The sequence below is a fragment of the Oryzias latipes genome, chromosome 13 (assembly GCF_002234675.1).
Source record: "Oryzias latipes chromosome 13, ASM223467v1".
Taxonomy (NCBI): domain Eukaryota; kingdom Metazoa; phylum Chordata; class Actinopteri; order Beloniformes; family Adrianichthyidae; genus Oryzias; species Oryzias latipes.
The window spans coordinates 31,193,578-31,206,554 of NC_019871.2; the positions used below are offsets into that span (position 1 = coordinate 31,193,578).

The window sequence follows — 12,977 nt, forward strand, 5'->3', positions numbered from 1 at the left end:
AAATGAGTTTGACACCTCTGCTCTACAGGCATCATGCAGGCGTGCAGCATCGCACCTTCTCCCTAAAGTGTTCCATCCTGGGAACATCCCAACATTCCCCCAGAACACTGGGTTGGTTCTCTGTGTTTTCAGGAGAATATGTGAGTTTTTCTTTCATCCCTGAAGTGACAAACGCTCCTAAGATGGCTCTTTGGTTCAGTCCAGGGGTCTGCGTCAGAAGTTCAAGTCCGGTCAGTGCTCACTCCTTTTGGCCCCGCCCCTGGAGGAGCTGCAGCTCAGGGACCTTTTGGTGGAGCCACAGAGTCTGATTCCCTTCAGACTCTTGTTATTATTGCTGCTGTTTGGATCAATACAAATGTCTTGTTTCACTTTTGAATCCATACATTGAGTGGTTTGAAAGGCGCTTTTAAATAAAATGCATTATTATTATCATTATCATTGGTTTTTTGGCATAAATAAAGAAAACAAACATTTAAAAAACGGTCTTTTTTTTACTTTTCAGAGATTCACTGGACTCCCTTTTAACATGAAAGACACTGTGGGCGAATCTCAATGCAGCAATAGTTTAATCTCAGCAATGATGTTTTTAAAAAGCACCGTTTGTTTTACTGCTGGAGCATCTCAGACAGGAATTCTGACTAAGTGACCTTCAGCATATTTTCCGGAGCTTGAGGAATCTTCAAATCCTTGGATTTTCCAACAACAGGAAGTCTGAGACGTACTCTGCTTCAACTTTCCTGCCTTTTGGGGTTTGTTTGACACACCTTGTAGTAAAATACAAAACAAAAAAACAGGAAGAACTTGGATTTTTTCCTAACCAGAGAGCCACATGAGGCTCCGGAGCTGCAGGTTGCAGACTTCCTGTTTAGCTGCAAGGAGCTGCTTTGCTCTAAACATTCTCTGGAAACATTGCTGTGTTTGAACATTAAGAAGTCAAGTCTGGCTGGTTGGGACACACCAGCACCTTTACCTGAAGACCTGATTCCACGCTGAACCTGACCCCCACCCCATCTGCTCGCTACACCTCCAAACGGCGCTCTGACAGCCAGCAGGGGGCGCCAGAGCGCTGCTCCAATGAGGAGGTGATGCAACCCAGGCAGCAGATCTGCTGTCCGTCACTTTCTCCCTGCAGCCTCGGCTTGCATCATGGAGCTCTGCAGACCTCCATCCTTCAGCAGCAGCAGCCCCCGCCCCGGCAGAGGAGGCCCGAAGCGCCGCCGCCTCCAGGCTCTGCTCCACCACTCAAGGCTGAACTAAGCTGGGGCTTGACTCCTGTGCTGGAGTGTGCAGCTGCTGCTCTGCTGCATCCGCTCCCTCCAAAGCCGGGCTGAGGCGGCGAGCAGCAGGAAGGAGATGATCCCGCTGCATGGCGTCCACGCCTACAACAGAACGTGAGATGAGGGATGTTCAGAAGCTCCAAGACGCCGGCTTCATATTTCATGCACTCTCTTCTTTCTTGTTTCCCGTCTTTAATAAGTCAACAGCGCAGAGCTCCAGATCAGAACAGCCAGTTTGGCTGGAATCAAAGTTCCTTCAGCAGATGGGGGGGGGGGGCAGCTTTACAGAGATGTGAAGCTCCCTAAAAAAGAGAGAGAGTCATCATGTCAGATACAGTTCAGTCATGCATGGCTGAGTTCAATCCCCCGGCCTCAAAGCCCCCCGTTGATGAAAATGATGCTTTTGCAGTTTTTAGCATCTTCTTGAGGCATTTTTCTCATGATGGACAGTTTTTATGAAAGTTAAGCTTAAATTGCGTTTCTGAGTATTTTTCTATTCAAATGTTGTGAATCAGGAGCAGAAGACAACTTTTTGATTGAAAAAGATTCATCCATCTTCTGCTGTTTTATCCCTTTTGGGGTCATGGGGCTGTTGGAGCCTATCCTGGGCACTTGTGGGTGAAGGCGGGGAACGTCCTGGACAGGTAGCCAGTCTGTCACAGGGCCAGAATCACACACACATTCACACTCACGCCTAATTCAGAGTGGCCAATTGACTTATGAAGCATGTTTTTGGACAGTGGGAGGAAGCTGGAGACCCTGGAGGGAACCCACACATGCAAACTCCACACAGAAGGCCCCCCCATTGCTGTTTTGGTTCAGGTCCCCCCAGCCAGGACTTGAACCGGGGGGCTTCTTGCTGTGAGGCAAGCGTGCTAACCACTCCACTCATCCGGTCTTTTGGAACCGACATACCCAGAGTAAGCAAGTTCAGGTGGATTTCAGCCAGAGTTCAGGGTTAAAGTCAGGCTAGTTTAAACGTGCTTCCTAGGCAAACGCCCCAGCTCTATGCTGCAGCCTGTTTGTTTATTTACAACAAACTACATATTTCTTCTTCTACGGCCTTTCTGATATTTCAGAGAGTTCTGTCACAATGATTCATTCTGACTGAAAGTGTGGCGTTTGTGAACATTTGTTATAATCGCATCAAGTTTCTCTGGGTCCATGCACACAGTTCAGTTCTAATCCCATCTTTGATCTGATCAGAGACATTTTGCACATAGAGCCTCAGCTGCTGTCTTTCTGTTTTGCTTTTCTTTGTAAAATTGAGCTGCGCTCTCAATTAGCATCTTAATTTGCTGTTTTTGACACTCTGGGCTTGCCATACAGCCAGGTGAATTCCAGTGGGCGTGGCCGAGCACAGGTACCTGCGAAGCCGCTCAGAGCAGCCTCAGAGAGCGGCTGAGTCCGTGTCAGGGTAGAGCCCCTCCAGCCTCGCCTCCACCTGTGGCCGCGCGTGCACAGCGCACATCCCCGCAGCTGCTCCCGCCTGTCGCTCCTCTGCGTGATGGGGGCCAGCTCCAGGAAGAAGCGGGACGCTCCCAAACCCGGTGTGGCGGCCTCCGACGGGAATCACGGTACGACTGAGTGCTGATCCGGTGCGTCAGGGTCTGCGCATGCTCAGACTGAGCAGCGGACTCGTGGGGCTGCTGTTGCAGTCAGTAACGGCAGTGGCGCCTCCAGAATTTTTTCATGGGGGTGGCCAGTGGGGGGCCACATTAAATCTTGGGGTGGCACACAAAAACCATGAGCTATATTTTTAAAATTCATTCTACCAAACGTAGTAAAACAACCTTTAGAAAACCAACAGAAAGATAAATGCCTACTGATATTTTGTAGAACGTGAACTTATAGTAGATACTACTAGTATAATAACTAATAGATACTAGTAGATACCATTAGTAGATACTACTACTGATATATATATATATTTTTTTTGTTTATATTTAATGCTTTGGTGTGTCTGCTTGGGGTGTTCGGCTCTTGACTGAGAGATAAGAGATATCTATAATGAACAAAAAATAAAATCTGTTGTTCTGAAATAATAATAAAAATATCCTTCTAATTATTAATTATATCTGTTGACATTTCTATTCAGACTAATAATCATGAAACATTTTTATTAATAGGGTAACATAATTCTAACTTCACCAGTTGGTCCAGGAACAAGTGGAGCCCCTGCTTATGCTGAGTAGTGCCTTGCTTCTCTGACCAATGATGCTGACTGTCCCTCCTCTGATGCCGTCTCATCTTTGTCTTCCTCATTCTCTTCTGTCATTCATGCTGCTCTGTCTCATCTTCCTCCTCCTCCTCACTACTCCTCTGTTGCTCCCCTACCATCTCTTTCACTCCTTCTGCTGCACTTTTATTCTTAAAATAAGAATATATGTTGAATTTCTCTTCATTCTCTGAAAATGGACAGACACAAGCATCAACTAATGACTATAGGTAACTCTGTGCAAACAAAAACACATCAAAATGTTGCGGTAACACAACAACCAGTGCTTAAATAGTGCCATGAAAATGAGTGGCGCGTGTGACAGGGACATCCTTTTTTTACTTATTAATAAGAAGTAATGACACATCTACCACCGCTGATGATGTGGCGTATTTGCACCAAGTATTTGCACACTGGGTTTACATGTTTTGCAGACCGCATGTTTTTTACACCTTTGCAGCTGTAAAGCGCGTGTGAGGGTGTGGAGCGCATACGCGCGCGGTCAGTCGCCGTTTTGGACTTAAGGAAAAAGTAATAAAGAAAGTTCATCTTTAGTGACTGAGACTGGTTCTTTTGTCTGACCGGCCCGGAGGATCTGAGGGTTCGAACGCGGAAGTGAACCACGCGTCTTATTCATTCTGCGTCCAGCGGCTCCTCTGTAGATGTCTGCGCACTCAAAGGCAGCAGGGAGGGGAGGGGGTGAGGGCCGGTTTAGGTGATCAGAGCGACTTGCCGCTTGCTGGCTGTGCATTTGGGATGAAACGCACAACTGATGCTACCACTGCTTATAGTGGCTACTGGGGTGGCCACTGGGGTGGCCAGGTGTCGGAGAGGGGTGGCCATGGCCACCCCTGGCCACCCCCTGGTGGCGCCACTGAGTAACGGCTGCAGAGACTGCCGCTCCTCCAGAATCCTGCAGGCGGCGCTGTCTCCGCCCTCAGCTCTTCTGTTTGTCTTTGTCTTGCAGCTGCAGGCCGTCCCGCCTTTGAGGGGGAGAAGGTCTACGCGGGGGTCCGAGTCCGGATGCCCGTCAAGGATCTGCTCCAGAACATCCGCCGGCGTTCCCAGGGAGACCGTGCGGAACAGTCTGAGGTGCGATTCCCTGAGCCCGTCCGGCCGGATCAGGACTTCTATGTATTCAGTCAGCCTCTCCTGTCTGATCCATTTAGGATGGTTGTGTGATCACCTGAGGCGGTCAATGAGACTTTTCTGTCGATCAAGTACAGTATTTTCTTTAGTTACTGGAATATTGCACCAAAGTTCAAGTCCCATTACTTTTCACATTGGACCCCCTCCCCTGCAGACCTAGTTTGGGGGGTTAACCCCTCAACCCTGTAGTGCTGAGTGTCCAACAGTCTTTGGTGTGACTCGGACTGGGTTTGAACTCGCAACCTTCTAGTCTCAAGGTGGACACTCTACCACGAGACCACATGGAAAAAAGTTCATTAAGCTGAAACTTGGACAAATATTCATGGAAAAATATACAGTTTATTCATTCCATTCCATGAATTCTAATCGTTTTACATAAAGTTTAAATGGAAAAGATTTACATTTCTACATTTTTCTTGACTTTTAAGCGACGTCAAAGCTGGAGTTTCCCTTTTTTCAGATTTGGCAACAAACCAAAATACAAACAAACTCAAAAGAACAAAAACATCAGAAACTGAAAGATGTTGGCCTGAAACGAACAAACGGAAGCTGTTTCATGATCCAGAACTGTCTTAGCGTGTTGGAGCTCATGGAGCTGCTGTCTGGGGTTTCCTGCATGGTCACCGTGCTTTGACCTGCAGGTTCATGTGAGGGAAGTCTTTGTGATGTCTGTGTTTGAGAATAACAGGCCTTTGTCCTTTCCTCCCTGAAACACTCTGCAGGTCTGCGGTAAGGGCAAAGGTCAGTCAAACGCTGAATAATGATCATCAACACCAAACACGATGTGTGAGTAATGCTGACGGTCTGCCCCACAGGAGTCTCCAAACGAATGCGAGCGCGGCCCAGAAACCGAGCCGTCAGGGTGAGCATCATCATCATCATCATCGCTGAGCTGCTCATGGAACTCGCCCCATAACTCCTCCTCACCTTCAGGTCCAACCCGCCATGAAGAGCCTGGAGGAGCTGGCAATCATCCTGGAGGTCCTGGAGGATGATCTGAGGACAGGAAACGCTTACCGGGCCGCGTCCAGGAACCTGTCGGTCAGCCCCGTGCACTCAGAGCTGGGTGCTACAGGTAACTTACCCCACCTAGGGGCCACAGCAGCTGACCCCTCTCAGGTGAGTCATCTTCATGTGTTTTGTCCTCAGGAAGCAGTGATGAGTTTGATGACGTGGCTTCCAGTCCAGAGTCGTACGCTGATTACTGTCCATGGACAGCGGAATACCACCAAGCCACGCCTCCCACCTACAGTTTGTCCTCTGACCTTCAACATTCACTCTTGGAAAATGAGCGAGACACTGAACAATGCAACTACCAGAACCGCCACCAGGTCCTGAGCAGCTCGGCTTTCTTCTGGAGACAACTGCAAAAAGCAGATGACCAACTGGAGGGCATCTCTGATGGGGAGCTGCTGGCCACGGACCAGCATGGCAGAATGTAAGTACACTGTACTACAGGGTAGGTACACTGTACTACAGGACAAAGTACACTGTACTACAGGACGGAATTACATTCTACACCAGGGCAAAAGTACACTGTGAAAAGGTTGAAAGTACACTGTACTGCAGGATGTAAATACTGTGTTTCTGTACGGCAAACTTCATACATCCATTAGCCCTCCACTATATGCCTTCTGGGGTCCCTGGGTTGCTGGAGTCTTTCCGGGTTACTGTTGGGGGAAGGCGGGGTACATCCTGGACAGGTCCCCAGCCTGTCACAGGTCCACACGATCTTACTCCCACACACACACACACACACACACACATGCACACATGCACACCTAAGAATAATTTCAAGCAACGAGTTGACCTTTGAAGCATGTTATTGGACGGTGGGAGGAAGCTGGACTGCCCAGAGAAAGTCCACGCATGCACGGGGACAACATGCAAACTCTTTACAGAAGGGTCCCAGCTGGGATTCAAACCAAAGCCTTCCTGTTGTGAGGCAAGAGTGTGAACCACTGCACCACCATGCAGCCATAAGGCACATCTAAAAGCCTTAATTAAAAAACAAACAGTGCACCTTAAAACCTGGAGTGCCTTGTGTATGGATTAATTATGTAGCAGGGCAGGATTTTTTTATTTTTTACGCGTTCCTAGCAAGGTTGCGAGTTGGCGTATTCTCAGTGATGCTTTGCCAGTCAGACTACCGTAACTAATGTGGCTAACTTGTAGCATGTTACCACTTCTAGAGTTTCTGGGAATGTAGCTACTAAAGTCTGCCTGACTGACGGACTCTTGTCTCGCTTAATGCGCCTTATAGCTCAGTGCACCTGAAATATGACATCATTTTGAAATGGGACTATTCATTGACGGTACGGCTCGTAAAACCGTAGAACGGCACGCGGTGTAAGGTTCACGATGTGTGCTAGTTTTGAACCTGGACTTGTAAATCTCCTGTAATCACACAGTCCGAGGCCCTTTTAACCTCCCGTCTTGTTCCTGCAGAGCTCTTCACACAGCGGCGTGTTTTGGAAAGCGGGCACTAGGCTATGCCATCGCTAGGAGGATGGCGGCTCTCGGCTGCCTGGATGCCAAAGATTCTGATGGAATGGTGATGTACCCTTGCATGAGAACGACCACCCGCCTATGTTTTTGCTTTTTAATGGTTCACTCTTTTGCGCACACAGACTGCTCTCCTCTATGCAGCAAAGCACAACCAGCACCTGATGGTGGCAGATTTGATTGGCCTAGGAGCCAACATCAACGAGACGAACAGGTGGGGAAAGTCCTGCCTCCACCTGAGCGCTGAGAATGGCTACGTTCGAGTCCTGGAGGTCAGTGCCTTAAGCTGAAGTTCAGACATTGATTCTGAGTTTGCTGTCAATCTGCAGCAATGAGCTGGAAGAAGTGTGATAATCATCAAAGATTCATTCATCAAGAATGCAAAAATCTATGCTCGGAACATGTTTACAGTCGGTTTAGTGGTCTGTTCGCGTAACTCGACTGCTTTAACTCTCTTGGGTTTTTTGCTTTGCCTCGGGAACAGAGAAAAGAGTCGGGTGTTGACAACAAGTTGGAGCTTCTGTGTTAGGCGGTGGGCGCACCGTCAGGGTGATTGGGACTGTGAAACCTTTTGGGCATTCTACAAAGGTAGAACAGGTTTGAACGAGTACTGTATACGGCGTTTGTATCCGGGGCAGGACGTCAAATGAAGTCCCTGTCACATCTTGCAGTAGCTCGCTCAGAAAGATTGTTTTTGTAGAAAGCACGTTGCCTTCTCTCGTGTGTCAGAGGGACAAATGCCTGACCTCAGACTTCCCTGCGGGTTGAACTCTCATTCTAGAATAAGTTGGACTTTTCTCTGGAGGGGGCCAGTAGTACTGGTTTGACACTCCCTTAAGCAGCAGTTGAACAAAACAGTTTGTGCCAATGTTTTGTAAGTTCCTCTTAAGCGTGAACAGGTGTTTCTTTGCAAAAACAGATGTGTCTCAGGCGTCCTGCATGTTGCTCAGCTGGTTGGTTGAGTTTTTTCTGCGTTTTCCTGTGTCTCGGCTCAGGTTAGCCCAGGTGAGGCCTGACAGTCAAACCTGTCAAGAGTTTTCGAAATCTGTTCCTTAGATTGAGAATGATGTGTTTGATGTGTTTTTGGTGCTTTTGTCAGACCCGGGCGACCAAAGGTTGTCTGAGTTTCATGAAGGTCTACATGGGACCGTAGCCTCAGAGCCCATGAGCAGGACAGACGGCCAAGATAGACAATCGATTGAATCCAATTTACATCACGTTTCATGTCAATTAGTCCATGTGACTAATTTTGTTAGTCAAATATCCATTAAAAACCAGTGTGCACATGAATAATGATCTTTACTAAACTGTGGGGGAACTCTTCAGGATTATCAAAGCAGTTTTTACCTGAAAAAAACAAGAAAATGCATTAAAGTCCCACTCCAGTCATCTTTTGGTCTATTGTAAAAGTGTTCCCATTGGCCAAAATAGTCAGAGAGAAATTCACCCCTGAATTGTGGCACGAAGCAACCCCGCCCCCCTTCCCCTCACAGATGCTGATAGCTTGGAGCAGGAAGCTTGTGTCCCACCAAGCATATTTTTCTACACCCCAAATAGGATCGCTTTCAAGCAATGACTTAAATAAAAACATCAAAAATACATTTTAAGCTTAATTTTCTTTATATATGTCCTCCATCATCAGAAAAATGCCACAGAAAACACCATTTTCAGCAGAGTGGGTTTAGGGTTAGGGTTAAACCAAACTGTAACGAGCAGCAAAGCCTTCTGTCATTTACACACTGAGGCACGCAATCTCTTAAGGTTTTTACTTTTTAAAGAAACTAAATTTTTTAGTAATCATTTAGGTATGAATATGTGTTTCTGTTTTAAGTAATGTTAAAAATATATGTCTGTTGGAGTAATTAAACATGAATACATACATTGCAGATGAGCTTAACTGCAGATAAACATCCTGTTTAAATAAATGTTTCTTCAGACCTGTCAATATTAAAAATTAAATGACCTAAAAAGGATTTTAATGTAAAGTTTGACCAGATAGTGTACAGAAAGGTCAACGTGAACGCGTGAGTCAATGAGTTCTCTGTTTGCTGTAGGTCCTGAAACAAGCCATGCTGGACGGCGTGCTACTAGACGTGGAGGCCAAGGATAACGCCGGTGAGTCCTGTGAGCTGCTGGTTAATTGCCAGGCCTCCATCTCCATGATCTACTCACAGATTATGTGCCATCCAAGCTCAAACACACCTGTCCTCTCATGCAAACAACCCTTCACATTACTGACAGCAAGAACTGTGATAAAGACCTCTGAAAAACGAGCATGCGGCGTTCTGCCTGGGGAAAAGAACGGGCAAGACTGCAGCTTACATGTTCTGAGATCATGTTTGATCCCATGGAGGGAAAAAGAAACATCAGCAATGAAAAGTAAATGAAGACAACATAAGAAATGAGCAGCAGGAATCTGCCACATCATAAATACGCTAGCTGCAGGTTTGTCAGCCATAACGGCTGGAGTTCACCCCCCCAGCTAAAGAACATCCTAAAAATCTGAAGAGTTTTGGCTCAACCACCTGCCAATCAAAGCAACACGCCGCTAGTAAAGCACAAGGTTGAACTTTAAAAAACTCAAACGGCTTTTTCACAAACCCCCCACCAGTTTATTCATTATTGGAGAAGAAATCAGGACCTTAGAGAGGTTTTGGACATGCGGATATGTTTATTTTCTGTTTAAAATGTGACTTATTGGCATGATGGGAGGGGTAACCCTTTAACACCGGAGCTCCAGTGTTGACGTTCATTCCTCTACCGTAACTCTTCAACCGTTACTGCGACAAACGTCATTCCAGCAGATTCGGAAGCAGAAAAAAGTTACTTTGCAACACTTTACAGTAGTAATTTGTTGCACATCGATGCAAAGCTTATATGAAAAGCAGCTTCCCTCCCCGTCAAATCAGCCAATTGACGATGGCGTGAACAATCAGGGAGTTACTGTATGTCAAAGAAAGGGTGTTATTTAGCAACAGGTGTTCAGGGGTTAAATCCAGGCTCTGATTGGTACCAACCATCCATCCATCCAACGCCTATCCCCGCTACTGAGCTACTGTTGTGCAAAGGCGAGGGTCTCCCTGTCCGTTGCAGGGCCGGAACAAACTAGCATGTGCCAATCTTGTGAATTGAAGGTGGGTTTTTTTCTTTTTGGGGGGGCTCTCTGTTATATCCACACATGATGCTGGCTGTCGAGCACAGAGATGGAAGGATGATGATGTGGGTTTGCTCTACAAGACCTTAACCCTCATTATTACATGATGATGTTCTAGAAAAACAACAAATTACATTAAATGTGGTAAATATTATTAATGAAAACTCAAATCGCTACAGAATTTAAAGTTATGGAAAAATCAAAACAGAGAAAAAGTAGAAATAAGGTATGCAGATGCCTCACTGTGCCCCATGCTCTTCCTCAGGAATGACCGTGCTCCAGTGCGTCTCTGTGACCCTGAAAAGCAGCATGCGTGGAGGGGAAGGCGACCAAACCTGGAGCCAGTCCAGGCTGGACGCTCTGCGGCAGGAGCAGATGATGGAGACGCTGGAGTGCCTGCTGCAGATGACCACCATCGGCCCGGCTATGACACGTAGGCCCTCACATGTTACACGGACTACAGTTCTGATCTTTGCTGCTGGATCTCCACCACCGTTTCATTTTGAAGAACTGGTCTGTGGCTTGTAAACTTGAACCAGATCCAGCCGACAAACCTTTGTTTGGACCAACGGTGCTTCACCTCACATTAAGAGCAGGACCAGATTGTCACGAGTGGACTCCATGGAAGATTTCTATCCAATGTTTGCTTTCCTGCTGCTCTCGTGAGAATTGACCGAACCACCTGAGCTAGCTCAAACGTTCAAGACACGTTCAGGATGCGTTGTCTGTCAAGATGCCTTCAAAAACATGCTAGATACGTGTTCTTGAATGCATGTTTAGCATATGGTGTTCATGCTGGACTGTTGGTTCCTGATACTAGCCCATGTCAGCCACCTACAGAGGCTTGGTACCAAATGTCACAGCTCTATTCCGATATACGAAAGACCTGGTGTCATAGAATTCCAGCCGCTCACAAGCTGCAGTTATTTCTTCTCCATGATCAATTTTCAAAGGCTGGCACTTCCGTGAGCCCAAAAACGGTCTCAAAATATGTGTAGCGACACGTGAAAGCAAGAGTTTTGAAGGCAGAAGCCTGAAACGCTCGTTTACGTATACGTGAACGCATGTTGCTGAACGTAGCTAGACAGTGCTTGCACATTTGGGCAAACACAGTCGTAGAGCCGTCCACTGAACATCACGACTCCATAAAGCTCATCTGCCTGTGCGACATTTTTCAGCTTTTTCTTGATTTGCACATCCAGACATTCGTTCCACCCAGAAACTTGATGGTTCAGAGCTCAGTAGCAGCACAGCAGCAGTTCTGTGTTGTGCCGACAATGTCATGGAGTGTTGATTTCTTTTGGTGCCGCCCAAATGTTCCTTTTTCTCCGTCCACGTGGAAAACTTGAACACACAGTCTGTGAGAGCAAACAGCCCTGCTGTGAAAAGGCTCCTAAGTGCAGCTCTTTCAGCAAGTTCTGAGGAGGGGAGACAGCTGAGCTGTGTTCCAACATGTTCCAGGATTGTTTGGGCTTTGAATGAATGTACAGTAGGTTGGGAGTTGAGGATACAAGCCCTCATTAGCTTTGTGGTTCTGCATGACCATCTTTTCTGCTGGATCTCTGAATGCTGCTTTGTTTTTATCTTCCAGGTGAGCCGGCGCTCGCAGTTCAGCATTGGCTGAGCTGCCAGCATGTCTGCCCCGAGGGGCAGCTTGTAACCCCGACAGTAATGTTCTGAGTCCAGGCCCAACCCTGCCCTGGAGGGACCGCGGTTCTTCCAAGTGCAAGTGGAGGCCTGCTGTGTAAAGCATCCTGCCGTCTGTGCCGCCTGCACAGAGGTGCTGGGTGCACATTCTCTGGTTTCTGTGAAACTTCCACTGTTTGCTATTTTGAAGTAGCACGTTGTCCTGGCGCCGCCATGTTCTCACCAGTCCACAGGCCGACTCTGCGGCGGTCTTAAGAGTTTAGACTGAGAAGTTGATCTGTTTACCGTCTGAATGTTACAACCTGGAAACACTTCAGATGGAAGGGTAGAAAAGAAAACAGGATTGGTATTGATCGCCGCAGAGGTTACCTGTTGGTTCTGTGAGGAACAAAATGACAATGTTTTTAATCTCAAGACTGGTGAAGTCCCATTGCTCTGCTCTGATGCTGTCATGAGTCAGTCATCTGCTGGTTTTCCTTATTGAAAGCATGCAGCTATTTTGGTCATGGAATAGGTGTTTTCACCTGTTTTGGAAAAGATATTTTCGTTTTTTGCATATTAGTCCTACTTTCAGAAGAGTGTAGCTGCATAAACCTGTTGCTCCCTAGAGCATTATGATGTCAGATCGTTGACATGTCAGCTTAATGCTGTGGAATCTTTCCTCTAAAGGGGAAATGACTTCTGTAGGTGTGGCTTGTTCCTCAGTCTTTATGATTGAGGCAAATGGAGTGTCGTTTGACTCCATGTGAAAAGAGGCTTCGTCCTTCCAGAACATAGATTGTTGGATCTGTGTCTGCTTTAGCTGCAAGCTTCTGAAGCCTGTAGTACAGGGGTCTCCAACCTGAGGCTCCAGAGTCACAAGTGGACATTCTAAGCCTCCATTGTAGCTCTTTAGCTCTGAAAGAAAAGGCTCTAAGGTTTTTATTTTATGTTTAGACTGAGCGGAAGGCTCCCATTCTCCTCTTCTGCTGCACAACAGTCTGTTCAGAGGCAAAGTCCTTCAAGTATAGAAGGACATTGGCATGTA

General features: G+C 46.9%; 1 protein-coding gene and 1 long non-coding RNA gene across 3 annotated transcripts; one reads left to right on the plus strand and one right to left on the minus strand.

Annotated features, from left to right (window-relative positions):
• Positions 1 to 547: 547 nt before the first annotated feature.
• Positions 548 to 3,015, minus strand: LOC111948471. Its single transcript, XR_002874487.1, has 2 exons — positions 2,645 to 3,015; positions 548 to 1,579 (listed from the first exon to the last, which is right to left on the minus strand). It is a non-coding gene; the product is annotated as an uncharacterized LOC111948471 (long non-coding RNA).
• On the plus strand, positions 2,692 to 12,283 carry LOC101156911 (NF-kappa-B inhibitor zeta). Of its 2 annotated transcripts, XM_004076006.3 has the most exons (11): positions 2,692 to 2,854; positions 4,463 to 4,587; positions 5,367 to 5,385; positions 5,460 to 5,506; positions 5,578 to 5,719; positions 5,794 to 6,082; positions 7,093 to 7,198; positions 7,275 to 7,421; positions 9,204 to 9,264; positions 10,569 to 10,736; positions 11,895 to 12,283. In XM_004076006.3, exons 1-11 carry the CDS (start codon positions 2,785 to 2,787, stop codon positions 11,981 to 11,983), a joined length of 1,263 nt encoding a protein of 420 aa, XP_004076054.1. In that variant the 5' UTR covers positions 2,692 to 2,784; the 3' UTR covers positions 11,984 to 12,283. The 2 variants fall into 2 exon arrangements, with proteins under 2 accessions (XP_004076054.1, XP_011481337.1); XM_011483035.2 differs by lacking the exons at positions 10,569 to 10,736; positions 11,895 to 12,283 and having other exon boundaries at positions 9,204 to 10,562.
• Positions 12,284 to 12,977: the final 694 nt, after the last annotated feature.

Bases quoted from the DNA above. Each gene is read 5' to 3' on its own strand.
- LOC101156911 (XM_011483035.2), top strand. From the start codon at position 2,785: ATGGGGGCCAGCTCCAGGAAGAAGCGGGACGCTCCCAAACCCGGTGTG. The intron at 2,855-4,462 runs GTACGACTGAGT...TTTGTCTTGCAG, and splicing joins GGCCTCCGACGGGAATCACG to CTGCAGGCCGTCCCGCCTTT. The intron at 7,422-9,203 runs GTCAGTGCCTTA...TGTTTGCTGTAG, and splicing joins GCTACGTTCGAGTCCTGGAG to GTCCTGAAACAAGCCATGCT.